This window comes from Dipodomys merriami, unplaced genomic scaffold (genome assembly GCF_024711535.1).
Source record: "Dipodomys merriami isolate MVZ:Mamm:240054 unplaced genomic scaffold, mDipMer1.0.p SCAF_81, whole genome shotgun sequence".
NCBI classification, from domain to species: domain Eukaryota; kingdom Metazoa; phylum Chordata; class Mammalia; order Rodentia; family Heteromyidae; genus Dipodomys; species Dipodomys merriami.
In genome coordinates, this window is record NW_027206413.1 from 451,366 (window position 1) to 464,591 (window position 13,226).

General features: G+C 44.3%; 1 protein-coding gene across 8 annotated transcripts in view; it reads right to left on the reverse strand.

Annotated features, from left to right (window-relative positions):
• LOC138819690 (dynamin-3) overlaps window positions 1-13,226 on the reverse strand; it is a 421,025-nt gene that overhangs the window by 252,416 nt on the left and 155,383 nt on the right. For 6 of the 8 annotated variants that reach the window (XR_011369577.1, XM_070011194.1, XM_070011192.1 and 3 more), the window contains exons 13-14: window positions 4,453-4,504; window positions 3,602-3,631 (exon numbers count right to left, since the gene is read on the reverse strand). Coding sequence is in view for 7 of the 8 variants with exons in the window: in XM_070011194.1 (XP_069867295.1) it covers window positions 3,602-3,631; window positions 4,453-4,504 (82 nt within the window). In the remaining variant the exon portion in view is untranslated. The remainder of the gene's footprint in view (window positions 1-3,601; window positions 3,632-4,452; window positions 4,505-13,226) is intronic. The other 2 variants (XM_070011193.1, XM_070011196.1) reach the window with 1 other exon arrangement.

Genomic DNA, 13,226 nt, shown 5'->3' on the forward strand with positions numbered 1-13,226 from the left:
ATAAATTTCCATATCCATATGGCTGATATACTAATCCAACATAAAAATCAGTTAGTATCCCTTCTCTATTGGAAAATCCACTAGCTCTCTAATACCTTTGAAGAAATCATTCCTTCTCTTTTAAGCTCCACTTCTCATTGAATATTTTTACTCTACTTTTCCATACTGACTCACCCGCAACAAAGCTCCTCTTCCAGATTTGGATCCAAATTTGCCCTGTTCGTTCCTCAGAATGTGGATCTCAGTTAGACTTTTTCATCATACTCCTATCTCCATGAAGAGCACCTTGCCTACATCAGAAGTCTGGATGGCCCTGCACATAACCCCCATTCCTCTCCTTGATGTGTAGTTCATTAGAGATCTTTTGGATCCCTCCTTCTCAAACCCGTAAAACATGCAAGCCCAGACCGTCATACTCGCTCATCCACAGTGTCTCCAGACGAGTCTTCTCCATTTGCTGTCCTGTTCAAAACCTTTTCGTACTTTACAAGCAGAGTGATCCTGGCAAACGCTTCAGGTGAATATGCCTTCAACCGCCCTCCACTGCGTTCAGCAGCACAAAACAGCTTTACTGGTGTATCAAAGAGGAAGACAAATAAACGAGATGGTTCCAGATAATAAAATATGAAAGCTCACGATATTGAAGCGGGAGTATAATGTGAGCTGACTATTAAAGACAGCCTCTTACAGAAGCCATGTTTCAGTGCGGCCTAGAGAAGGGTGGGAGCTTGCACTTGATAAATGAAGTAGACTGCAGGCTGCTGACCTACCCCAGGGCAGAGCTCATGTCTGGTTCATCATACTGCACGGAACACCCATCGCAGGGGGATTTTTTTTGGCTCATTAAGATTTGTGAAGACATGTTTGATTAGTAGAAGGGATGAATGCAACTTAAATTTAGATTTTTGAGTAGCCTAAGTTCAGGTGAAGTATGTACTCGTGACTTTGTGTGCCTTTGTTGGCATCAGCTGGGGGGAGCGATCAGATTTCCTAGGCAGGAAAGCATGAATGGGACGTGCACTTCAAACTTCGCCCTGTGCCAGGTGAGGGGGCGCTGTGAGGAGGGCACCCATCAGGCACATTATGCTCACACACTGACGCGCTGAACGGAAACCCCTGTGTACAACTAGCTGAGGATAAAGAACGATGAATTTAAAAGAAAAACCACATTCCTTGGGTCCTTGTGGAGTATTTCAGGATGGATGTTTCACAGCAGTATCGAGCAGCAGGGAGCCCGAGAGTTCGCGGCGGCTGGACCACGGGACCATGGGCCAGCAGCTGCAAGGAGGGCTTCAGTGGCCCTGGCTTTTGATAGGCTAAAGTGTTTGCATACAAAGCCAGATCCACATCCCCTACTCAGATTCATACATGAAACTATTAAAACAATTCCACATTTTATGGCACATTTCTGCGAAACAGAAAAGCTATAAACGAATCTCCTAAAATATGAATGATGTAAAATGACTGCATTTGATTCTAGGAAAGAAGGTGCTCAGATTAAGAATCATCCAGTACAAATGGAAAGTTTAACCTTTGCAATATGGCAGAAAAACCTTATCTGAGAGGATTTTTATCTTTCATTTCTATTGCTGCGGAAAGCAGAACGTGATTGCTTTTAGAGTGCTCGCTCTGACTCCTCAGCAGCGATGTGCAACACAGTGAATCATTGCATTTTCCAAATGATCCTCACCCTCAAGCATGTGTGACCCCAAGAACTTTCTTTTAAGCCTATTATCCTGGGTTATAAAATATTCATAGCGTGTGGAATTTTATACACTCAGCAAATGTAAAAGGCACAGAAATACTATTATTATTTTCAAGCAATTGTAAATTATAGAACTGAGAGCTACCCCAGATCTCCCTCCAGAGGTAGCAAAGTACGCGGTGTTGTCATTGCACTATTCATTTTCTTTTTCTTTCTTTGTCGGCCGTGGGGCTTGAACTCTGGGCCTGGGTGCTGTCCCTCAGCTCTTCAGCTCAAGCCTAGCACTCTACCACTTGAGCCACAGCGCCACTTCCAGTTTTCTGGTGCTTCATTGGAAATAAGAGTCTCACAGACTTTCCTGCCGGGGCTGGCTTTGAACTGTGATCCTCAGATCTCAGCCTTCTGAGTAGCTAGGATGACAGGCGTGAGCCACCGGCGCCCGGCTGCTCATTTTCTTCTACATGTGGACTTCAGTGGTATAGGGATTCTCCCATCTGTAAGGATAGGTTGATCCTCTACACCACAGCCAGCCATCGCAAACGGAAGAATTTCCTAGAACTTCTGCTTTTGTCAATGTTTCATTACTCTCATGTTACAATTTCTAATTTGTTCATCTTAAAAAATTCCCCCCTGAGAGTTTCGAGAGTAGCCACCACCTTCTGGGAGCAAGCTTCTCCCTTAATAGAGGATTATCTTATACTTGGCTATAGGCTTCATTACATATATTACTTTTGGTTGTCACAATCACCCTTCCAAGATGCTTTCTATTCTTCCCATCATCCAATTAGAAAAACCCTGGCTCAATCTGTCCGAAGCCATGTGGCTCTTAACTGACAGAATGAAGCAGACCCTGGTGGCTGAGGGGCAGGAAGCTCTCAAGAGGTTGAGATCTAGGGGACAGCAGCTGGAGATCAGCTCGTGCAAAAAAGGTTTGTTACAGTCTTATCTCCAAAATTACAAGCAAAAAGCGGGCCTGGGCATGTGGCTCAAGTGGTAGAGCACCAGGCTAGCAAGCCTGAGCCTCTGCATTCAAACCCCAGTACCTCCAAACTAACTAAAAAAATTATATATGTGTGTATATATGTACACGTACACACCCACATACACACACATGAGCAGAACAGAATGCAAACTGAACTCGGTCCAAGCCTTCTGCCTTCCAAAGCCCGTGGGCTAAGTAACTGGCACATATGCCAGTTTGACTCTCCACTTGATGTTCGGGATAGGTAAGCCTATTTTACTCATGGCAGAAATGGGGGCATAATGATTTTTAAATGCCTATGCTAGTCATTTGCATAGTTTTACATTTCTATAAAACAAAAATATCATATTTAGTTCTGAAAGATTTGATTCTTAAGGTATCAAGCAATGCAAATTTGCCTTTTGTTTTATTACATTTTAAATACCAACAATTGGAACTGAGAAATCTTCTCAACAATTACAGCAAAATCAGATGTTCAATATTCACCCACCTTTTAGGAGCCATCGTCTACGGTTATTGAAAAACATCATACAGAGGAAGAGAAAGCCATACACCTCAGAACAACAAGGCTTTATACGACAGACAGGGAGAACATTAATGATTTTAATTATTTTAAGGCTCGTTAGAATTAGAGAGAGAGCAAAGCCCCCACAGTGTTAAGGATTTGTTTGTTACAACATCTTAAAGTTCACTATTCGTACCTTTCGGTCACAGCAAGTTATTAGCAGTGAAGGGAAGAAGAAGCCTCTGGAGGGGCCTCTTATTGCAGTAAGAAGGTGTTATGAACAGGACAACAATCCGAGTTTAAATCATTAGTAGCAAGCGCTAGTTGAGTTAATCGATTAAAGACAAACTGTACCCTTAGGAAGCTGAATGGAAAAGCAACAGTAAAGCTTACAGAACTTAGCTCGTACAATTTGCCTTGAAGGCGGAAGATTGGTTCCCTGAAATAGTAAAGAATTATATGTCTTAGTCCAGAAAAAGTTTTAAAAATAAAGTCTATTATTACCTCTTCTCCTTTCAAAACAATGGAAAAAATCTAGAGCAGAGGATTCAATTTGTTCAGTAATTGTACCTCTGAATTTAAAAAAAACCTAAAAACATCATTGTTTTGACTTGAAAAGAAATAACAATGTAAATATTCATTATCACATAAAACATAAAAGAAACAGCAAACTGTTGGAGTTAATACAATCTCTGCAGAGCGCTATTAGTCAGAGACAGCTGGCCAGCCCCAAACACAAAAACTCAAACGATCAGATCGTCACAGGAATTAGCATCTTTCTTTTTACCCAATAGGAATTTAGGTGGCAGAGACTCAGTCCAACTGCCTTCTTTCTGAGCTGTCCTTCACTGTTACCACGCCGGGCAAATGTGTGAACTAGTCAGCAGCAGCACAAGAAAGCTCATGCAAGTACTCACCCAGTTTTCACTTTGAACTGACTGACAAATTCAAGGTTAGAATCAGTCAAGAGATAATGCAAGCGGGCACAGGACACAAAGAGTCACATTTGTGATGCGCAGCGAGAAGCAGAAAAGTTATTAAAAATAAACCAAGATGGTTAATTGCAAAAAAAATAAAAATAAAGGCAAAAAAAACGCAATTCACTTCAAAGACATAAAAGCAAAAATGAAACAAGACAAAAAGCTGCATCTCAAGCAACATTTGCACATGATTAATTTGCATTAAAAAACAGTCAATCAAGCAATTTTAGGTCAAATTCGTTGGGGCATGCACACACTGATTGTCTCACACAATTCCTACCTGATTTCCAATTGTGGTTTTCTTGTGAACCTGACTGCTCCTCTGCTGAGCACTGAGAAAAGCAAAGGAGAGGAGCGCTGAGAGACTCGGGGCGTTGTCTGCACAGCTAACAGGTAACTAAAACACACACGGGCTTCACGGGAGGTCAGTAACTGAGCAACGCTAAGATTAAAACCCAGGCCAGTTTAACTCAGGAAGAAAATCCAAGCTAGTGGGACTACCAGCTGTATGTCAGGAAAGGCTCATCGCTGCGTTGAGTGTGAGCGGTGTGCCTGTGTGTGCACAGCAGTTGTAATGAAAATCCAGTCCGCGCTTATTAAGTGCATGCCACGCACTGGGTGTTTAGAGATTTCAATTCTCACAACGACCTTGTTAGGCAGTTCCTGTGATCCCTTTGGTTTCACAAATAAGGAGAGTGAATTACAGAGAAGAGACTTTCCAACCGTCAGTCTCTCAGCTAGCAAGTGGTACTAACAAGTGGAGTCCATCTGCCCAGCATGTGATGTTACCTAGTCTCTTGCCAGGACCTCCGCCGGTCTCCGGCTGTGTCCTTACCCGCTGTCCCAGTTCTAGGCTTACACATGCTTTTGACAACTCCACATCTCTGCTCCGGTGTCTCACAGGCCTCTCCATACTGTGCCAATCACCGGTGCCCGGGATTCCCGCCACCCTGCCCCACTGCGCCCCGGAGCTGCTTCACCAGGAGCCAGGTTACTCTTCTGCTCAAACTCCTATTCTGCCATGTCCACTGTTTCACTCAAAGGCAAAGCCCTCACAGTGTCCTCGAGGTCGAGTCAACTAATTCTTACCCCCGGCCCTTTGACTGCTCTCCTCGAGGGCCAGTCACTCTGGCCTCTGCTTCCCTCTGAATCCCACCGCAGAGCCTTGGGCTCGCTTGCTGCCTCTCAGGCGCCCCTCCCCGCTCCCGGCACCCCTTCAAGTCTTGTCCAAAAGTCCCAGAAAAGCCGGCCTGGATCGCTCTGGAATCTCCCCCCCCCCCCCCCCGCCCCCGGGCTCTCGTCTGCCTGACCCTGTGCTACTTTGCTGTGCTTGTTTGTCTGTTCTGCTCTATCTTATTGCAAGCTCCTGATGAGCAGAGGTGTGTGTCTCTTTTGCTCACTGGCTACAAAGGACCTAGAACACAGTTGGCCTCAACGAGGTCTATTGAAAGCAAAGTCCAGTGAAGCGATGCTACCATGCTCCCCGCTTTACAGTGAGAGCCTACATGGTCAGGTCTTGGGTTATTTCGTCTCTCTTAAAGGGTAAAGGCTTTATTCTGGTAGAACCATGTATTCACCTAAAAGATATAAGAAAACCCAATATATTTTTGTTATGCTAGGCAGATTAGCACTATAATTAAAATTATTTAAATGGTTTATAGTCACTGTTTCATAGGACAGTGGAGTTGCCTTAAATACAGAACCACTCAATGAAAGGCCTCAGCCAACCGTTATGGGATGCTATGATTCAGGAGCCAGATAGAAGCCAAAATAGCCACCTTTTATAATCTCCCCTGATGTAGTTAAGCTGAAACCTTCACTCAAACTCATTAAAAACCATGGCATCCAGTAGAGAGGAGCAAGGATAGGAAACGGCGAAAGGTCACACTATACTTGATTGTGTGTGTGTGTTTCCATTTTTAATTCAGAGATTTCAGATACTTCCTTTTCTTTTGTTGGTTTTCTACTTTTTAAATGCTTACTTCCCTTCATCACTATGACGTCCTCTCTTTCCAGTCATTCCTCTAAAGAATCTAAATCTACAGTTTGCGAGGTTTGTAGGTGAAGGTATGAAAGAGGTGATATTTCTGCGGCCAGGAGACACTGTGACCTCTGGCTTCCCACAGTGCCCTGCACACTGGTGCGTGAATGGCTGGTGTCCACCAGCACCTTCCCACAATGCCCTGCACACTGGTGCGTGAATGGCTGGTCTCCACCAGCACCTTCCCAGAGCCCCCCGATTTCCTGTGATCTAGGAATGAATGGAGAAACCGTGACTGTGGTGGGTAACCATCTTTGTACCATAATGTGTCCTCAGGGTCCTTAAGGGGAAAGGTTTCTAAAAAAGCTCTGAAAGTGGTTATGACCTCAAAACTGTAACAGATCTAGAGGTGTTTGGGGTTTTTGGAAATTATTGAGGACCCTAAACTTACGTTAGGTTCCCCTTAAAATCACAAAGACACAGAAGCTTACACAGAGTTCCGCCTCCACTGGACCACAGTTTCTCGGATGTAAGAAGGAGAGAGGGGGAGGAGCAGAAAGTAGAGAGACAGAAGGGATGGAAGGAAGGGTGGAGAAGGGGAAAGGGAGACAGCAGGGGGAGGAAAGGAAGAGCGCGAGGGAGAGCAGGGAAGGAGGGAGAGAAGGAAGAGGCAGAGAGAAACCAAGAGTCTGAGACCAAGTGGGGGCGTGAACTGTTTCTTTTTTTCAGAGCTGGGGATCGAATCTATGACCTCATACATGGTAGGCGAGGATGCTACCACTGCCCTTGGCCTACAACCCCACCCTTTGGTGTTTTATACACAGTCTCCTTATTAGCAACACTAACGAGAATTTCCACTCACAAAATTTCCATATAAAATAATGCATATTTAGAACCTTTTACTTATGAGACTAGGCATTAACAATAGATTTTATGAACCCATCACCAAAACAGAGTTAGAACAAAAAATTAAAAGACCGTTACTTTGTATCTAGAGAATATCTCTTGTGGCAACCAGACCCAATGAGTTCAAGAATATTGTTATTAATTACATATTTAGATACTTTAACTTGCTCCATCAAAAATGAAAATAAGATGTCTAGTTAGAAAACATGCTTTATCATAATTCTTCAGTTTCAAAGCAGTTAAGAATGCAGTGGTTAACAGAAACAAATAAAAGTATGTAAGTCCATCTGAGCCCATCAATGTATTCTTGGATATAGATATTTAAGTGGTTATCCCTGCAATATTATAAAATGTACACTGTGTACATCTGACTTGTTAAAATTTTAGTGCACAAACTTGGAAAAAGACATAAATGTGAACATGGTATAGTCCTTGAAATCTGAAACTTACAATGTATCTACATAAAAGAATGGAGATATAACATAAATGACAAAGGATAAATGATGGTTATATCACCATGAAGATATAATCAAAAGGTGCTTCTGTTTCAAATATGGAATGTAATTACCCCTAGCTTCTTATTTTGTGTATTTGCTATTGATCTTTTTAGGTTTATGCAACACACAAGCCTGGGAAAGAATACTAAAACATAAAACTAAATTAGGTTTATGATTGAGACATGATGACTCTAAAAGTTGATAAGAAGAATACAAAGTTTTGGAAGAAGGAGGAGGAAGAAGAGGAAGAGGATGGGGGAGAGTAGAAGGATAAGAATAAGAGACAAAAGGAATAGGAAGAAAACATTCAAAAAGAAGCCATGATGTTACCTGTGCTCTGCTTACATAGTCTCTTCTTAGTGTACATGCATGCACGCGTGTGCACACACACACAAAGACTGTGCTGAGGAAGTGTAAGCCTACTTATCAAGAAAGTCTTATAAAGAGTAATTGTTCTGCTTTCTCCGAGAGAAGTATCCTTTCAGCCTAATGTGATTTGAGGTGTTTATAGAAACTTATGAGATAAATTTAATAAAAAAAAAAAAAAAACAACTGCTGATAATTAGCAAAACCAAGGAAACAGGGATGAGTTGTGAAATTATGGCAGAATTATATAACCACAGACTCGTGTTTATAAATGATCTTACACACCATTTAATATGGCAGTTGTGTGCTGGGGTCCATTTTGGAGAATGTAGCACCCTAAGCAGCACAGAGAGCATCTGGCGTTTCTTTGCTGGCAAACACCATGATGAGACAATGCTTTATAAAACCCCCTTCCGCAGCGCAGCCGGCAGCCCGGAGCAGTCTCCCCCAGACACAGCCGCGCTGCTCAGCTGCCATTTCTGTAGTGCGCCATGTATCTCTATCTCTTGCCTCGGGTCCACACTTCACAAACTGCCTGTGCTGTAGTCAGTGTCTCCCTGCAGTCATGGCTGCTCCACCAGGGCCAATGATACACAATGCATCCTGGTATTGCTACCGCTCTCACCATTGACCTTGCTGAATATTAGGTTCATGGGAAGTTCAAAGGAAGTAGTCATTACGTTCTGATGCAAGAATTATCTATAGTGAGACTATAAAGTCTGCTAAGGAAAGTTAAATACTATTAAGATGTGAATCATGATCATGTGCTCAGGTAGGTACATTTAGGGATAACCCTAAATATAATTACCTGAATATATAAATATATAATCCAAATATAATTACGTAAGTAGAAGGACTGAACTGGCTGGAGCAGAGTAGAGAAGAATAATGAAATAGAGCAGGCTGAAGAGGTCAGGAGGCAGATTACACAAGACCGTGGAAACCATGTAATGAGTTTAGAGTAACAGAGAAGCCCAGAGGAAATGAGAGAGAGAGCAGCAAAGGAAGGAGGGAGGCTGCTGCGGCAGCCCATGCCAGAGGCGACTGTGAGAAAGATGGTGATAGAAACGGGCTATGGAGACAAAACCAACGGACGCCAATAGGAGCACGGAATTAAATCACATTTCTCTTTTGAGCAACTGGTAGTTGGTATTCACAGGGAGTGGAACAAAGAAAGGTAATACACACACACACACACACACACACACACACACACACACACACACACACACAGGCACACAGGCACACAGGCACACAATAAGTTTAATTTGGGAATGCGAGGTTGAGGCTTTTGTAGGACACACACGCTGAGACCTCCTATAGGAAGCCCAACATGGTGCAAGAACCATGAAGAAGGTTTCAGAGCAGCAAGCTAGACTCCACACCATCAAATAAAATTGGCAACTAGCGCATACACAGATGGGATTGCTCGGCATAATGTACCGAATTAGAAAGGATCTGGATAATGAAGATCTCTTAAAGAAGACCAAGAAGCAAAGACTGGAGTGGAAAAAGGGGAGACCAGGAGAAATAGGAGGAAAGCAATCTGAAGCAAAGGACCAGATGGATATCTCCAAAAAGAAGTAGTCTCTAAAGTCAAGTGAAGAACTCGGGATTGTTTTGGACAAAGCAGTGTTAGTAGAGTGATGTGGTCACAGGCAGACTAGAGTAGGCTGAAACTTGAAAGAGGTGAGAAAGAAGAATCGAAGTACAGACTGAACTCAGCTCAGCAGGGGCCGAGCGGTATTGAAGAAACCGAGATCCCTTAGAAACGCAGACTCGATGGCAAATCCCTAGGTGCACAGCTACAGCTACTGCTGCGTTTTTTAGAGAGCAGATGTGGAATTAGAAGAAATGTCAACACCGTATCATCGAGGAAGGGGATGGCGGGAGGAGAACCACCCTCTGCACTGAAAGGAAGGCATTTCAGCGCTGACTGCGCCCTCAGCCCGGGGTCACCTGGCAGCAGCTATGCGTTGTTCCTTCTTTTTTCCTTTCCTGGTCACAAGTACCACAGGCCCACTGCCCTGGGCAGCCACCCAGATTCATGTCACTTCCACCACAGTAGCGGAAGACAGATGCGGCCATCAAACTAAAACCTCAGTAGATTTAAGTGGGAAGCTTATTTCCTTCTTTTATCAGTCACATGTTCACAACTCCAGCCACCCAGATTGGTAGCTACTATCACTGCACCATACGGTATGAAACATTCTCATCATCCCAAAAAGTGCCATTGCGTACCGCCACTGTGAGGTGAGAAGTTCACTTAGAACACCGCCTTGATCACCTGCAAAGACTATCGCATAACTAAGATCGCCAAGAGGGAGACTGACCACACGCTGAGTGTGACCATCCCCCGGGGGAGCAGAGAGAGAGAAACGTTACCGGTCAGTTTCCCTGCGGGGGCTCAGTGCAGTCTCAGACTAAAACTACATGAGAAAATGCTACAGAACTAGGAGGCCTGAGAAGAACCATCACTCATCTGCTCAGATGTACAAGTACAAAATAAGATTTGAGGATGGGGGCTGGGAAGTTGGCTCAGTGGTAGAGCACTTGCCTTGCATGCCTGAGGCCCTGGGTTTGATTCCTCAGCACCACATAAGCAAAAAGAAAAAAGCCGGAAGTGGCGCTGTGGCTCAAGTGGTAGAGCGCTAGCCTTGAGCTGAAGAGCTGGGGGACAGTGCCCAGGCCCAGAGTTCAGGCCCCACGACCGGACCCCCCCCCCAAAAAAAGATTTGAGGATGGAAGCCTACTTGTTTTTTAAAGCGATGATTTAAACAATGGAAGGATCGTTTATCCAAACAGATGCTACACCTATGTCTTTCCAATCTGCTCAGATTGATCGTTTTATCTGATAATGATCCCAAAAAGCAGCCAAACAACAAACTGATAAACTTGCATGTGACTCAAAAGAAGGACCCTGTTATACTCCGATGACTAAGTTTCGATTCCATAAAAGACAGAACACTCATGTCAAAGAACAGAAGCCAGGAACGCGGTTACAATGGAATACAATCTCCCAGTATGGAATACAGGGGGAAAGGCCGTGCGTGCTCTAGGATTCAAATTACTGCCTTTCACAGAGGGTTGGGAAGTCTCCTATGAAAGTGACCACACATGGAATTTTCATGGTGCTCAAATGACAAGAGTTGAAATACACACACTGTATCAGTTCAAGTGTGAGAAAACAGGTGTTGAGACCCAGCACCGCAGACTGAAGCTGGCACTGGTCTCCTGCGTCCAGTATGGAGATCTTATTCCAGCAGGCCATGTCCGGCGTACCTCTGCCTCTTAAACTACTGGACCGCATAAATCTTAGGAACTCGGGGGGGGGGGGGGGGGGCGACTGTGTCGTTGGAAATGTCAGGAACTAGAAGAAAATGACCAAGTGCCCAAAAGTTTGAAATGTCCCTTCCCAAAGCATTCAGCTAACACACCTGTCTTACTGGAACATCAAGATTTCTGGGAAAAAAGTAAATGGAGGAACAAACATCTTTTGTCTTAAGTAGCAAAAAATCTAGGTATATTATGTAAGAAAATATAATTTAGGTGCTTTTATTTATTTCAAGAAGGAAAAATGACAACTTAAAGCCATTAAGTCAGGAGCAAAGTTGGGATTTTCATGTGAAATCCTGAACTTGGAGGTTCCGATGTTATAGTTAAAATACTGAGCCTTAAAAGTCAGGAAATTCCAAAGCAAGCTACAGCAAAGCTTACTCAGGCATTTTACACATGGCACGTATTTCACGGTCCATGTTCAATAAACGACTGAGAGGCTGAGAAAGAAAAATCCACACACACATGGCAGAAGACATTCTATGATAAAAAGGATTTTAAGAAGGCCCAAACACTATTCTAAAACTAAATATCCTATTCATCTCATTTTAGTGGGTTTTTTTTCATAATTTCTAGAACAAAAAAATCATCCTAGTTGGTTAGAAAAAAAATGTGTAAAATACAAAATACATCACCATTCTGCAAACCTGCCAGGGGGACCCCAAGGCAACTCTGAACGTCTCATTAAACAGCGCTGATTTCTCCCTCAACCCCAGACCTTCATTTTCTATCTTTGGAACTGAAAAAAAAATACTTACATAATTGTCTTCAAATTGGCTTGACTTTTCTTCCTTGATGGAAACAGCGTTCCCGCCAACTTTAAAATTTATAGCTACAACCATATTTTTTTAATTTTTGAAAGCACAGAAAATACCACAACCCTTCAAAGTGATTTTGAAATGAACATTTCTTCATCTTCAAAACCATCCTGTGTCATACTGAAACATACTCCAACCCAGAACACAAAGGGAAAGAACATTTACCTCTGAGTCTGAGTACACAACATTATTGTCCAGAGTGACTACTAGCGTGTTGCCAAAGGGAGGTGGGTTTGATCCGTGCAGGCTGGAAGGAGAGACTGGAAGATGCTGCCGACCTCCAGGGGCACGTACTAACAACACGCCGACCTCCACGGACACGTACACTAACAACACGCCCTCCACGGACACGCACACTAACAACACGCCGACCTCCACGGACACGTACACTAACAACACGCCGACCTCCACGGACACGTACACTAACAACACGCCCTCCACGGACACGTACACTAACAACACGCCCTCCACGGACACGTACACTAACAACACGCCGACCTCCACGGACACGTACACTAACAACACGCCGACCTCCACGGACACGCACACTAACAACACGCCGACCTCCACGGACACGTACACTAACAACACGCCGACCTCCACGGACACGCACACTAACAACACGCCGACCTCCACGGACACGTACACTAACAACACGCCGACCCCCACGGACACATACACTAACAACACGCCAACCTCCACGGACACGTACACTAACAACACGCCGACCCCCACGGACACGCACACTAACAACACGCCGACCCCCACGGACACATACACTAACAACACGCCGACCTCCACGGACACGTACTCTAACAACACGCCCTCCACGGACACGTACACTAACAACACGCCGACCCCCACGGACACGCACACTAACAACACGCCCTCCACGGACACGTACACTAACAACACGCCGACCTCCACGGACACGTACACTAACAACACGCCGACCCCCACGGACACGTACACTAACAACACGCCGACCTCCACGGACACGTACACTAACAACACGCCGACCTCCATGAACCTGTACACTAACAACACGCCGACCCCCACGGACACGCACACTAACAACACGCCGACCTCCGTGGACACGCACACTAACAATACGCCGACCTCCATGAACCTGTACACTAACAATATGCTC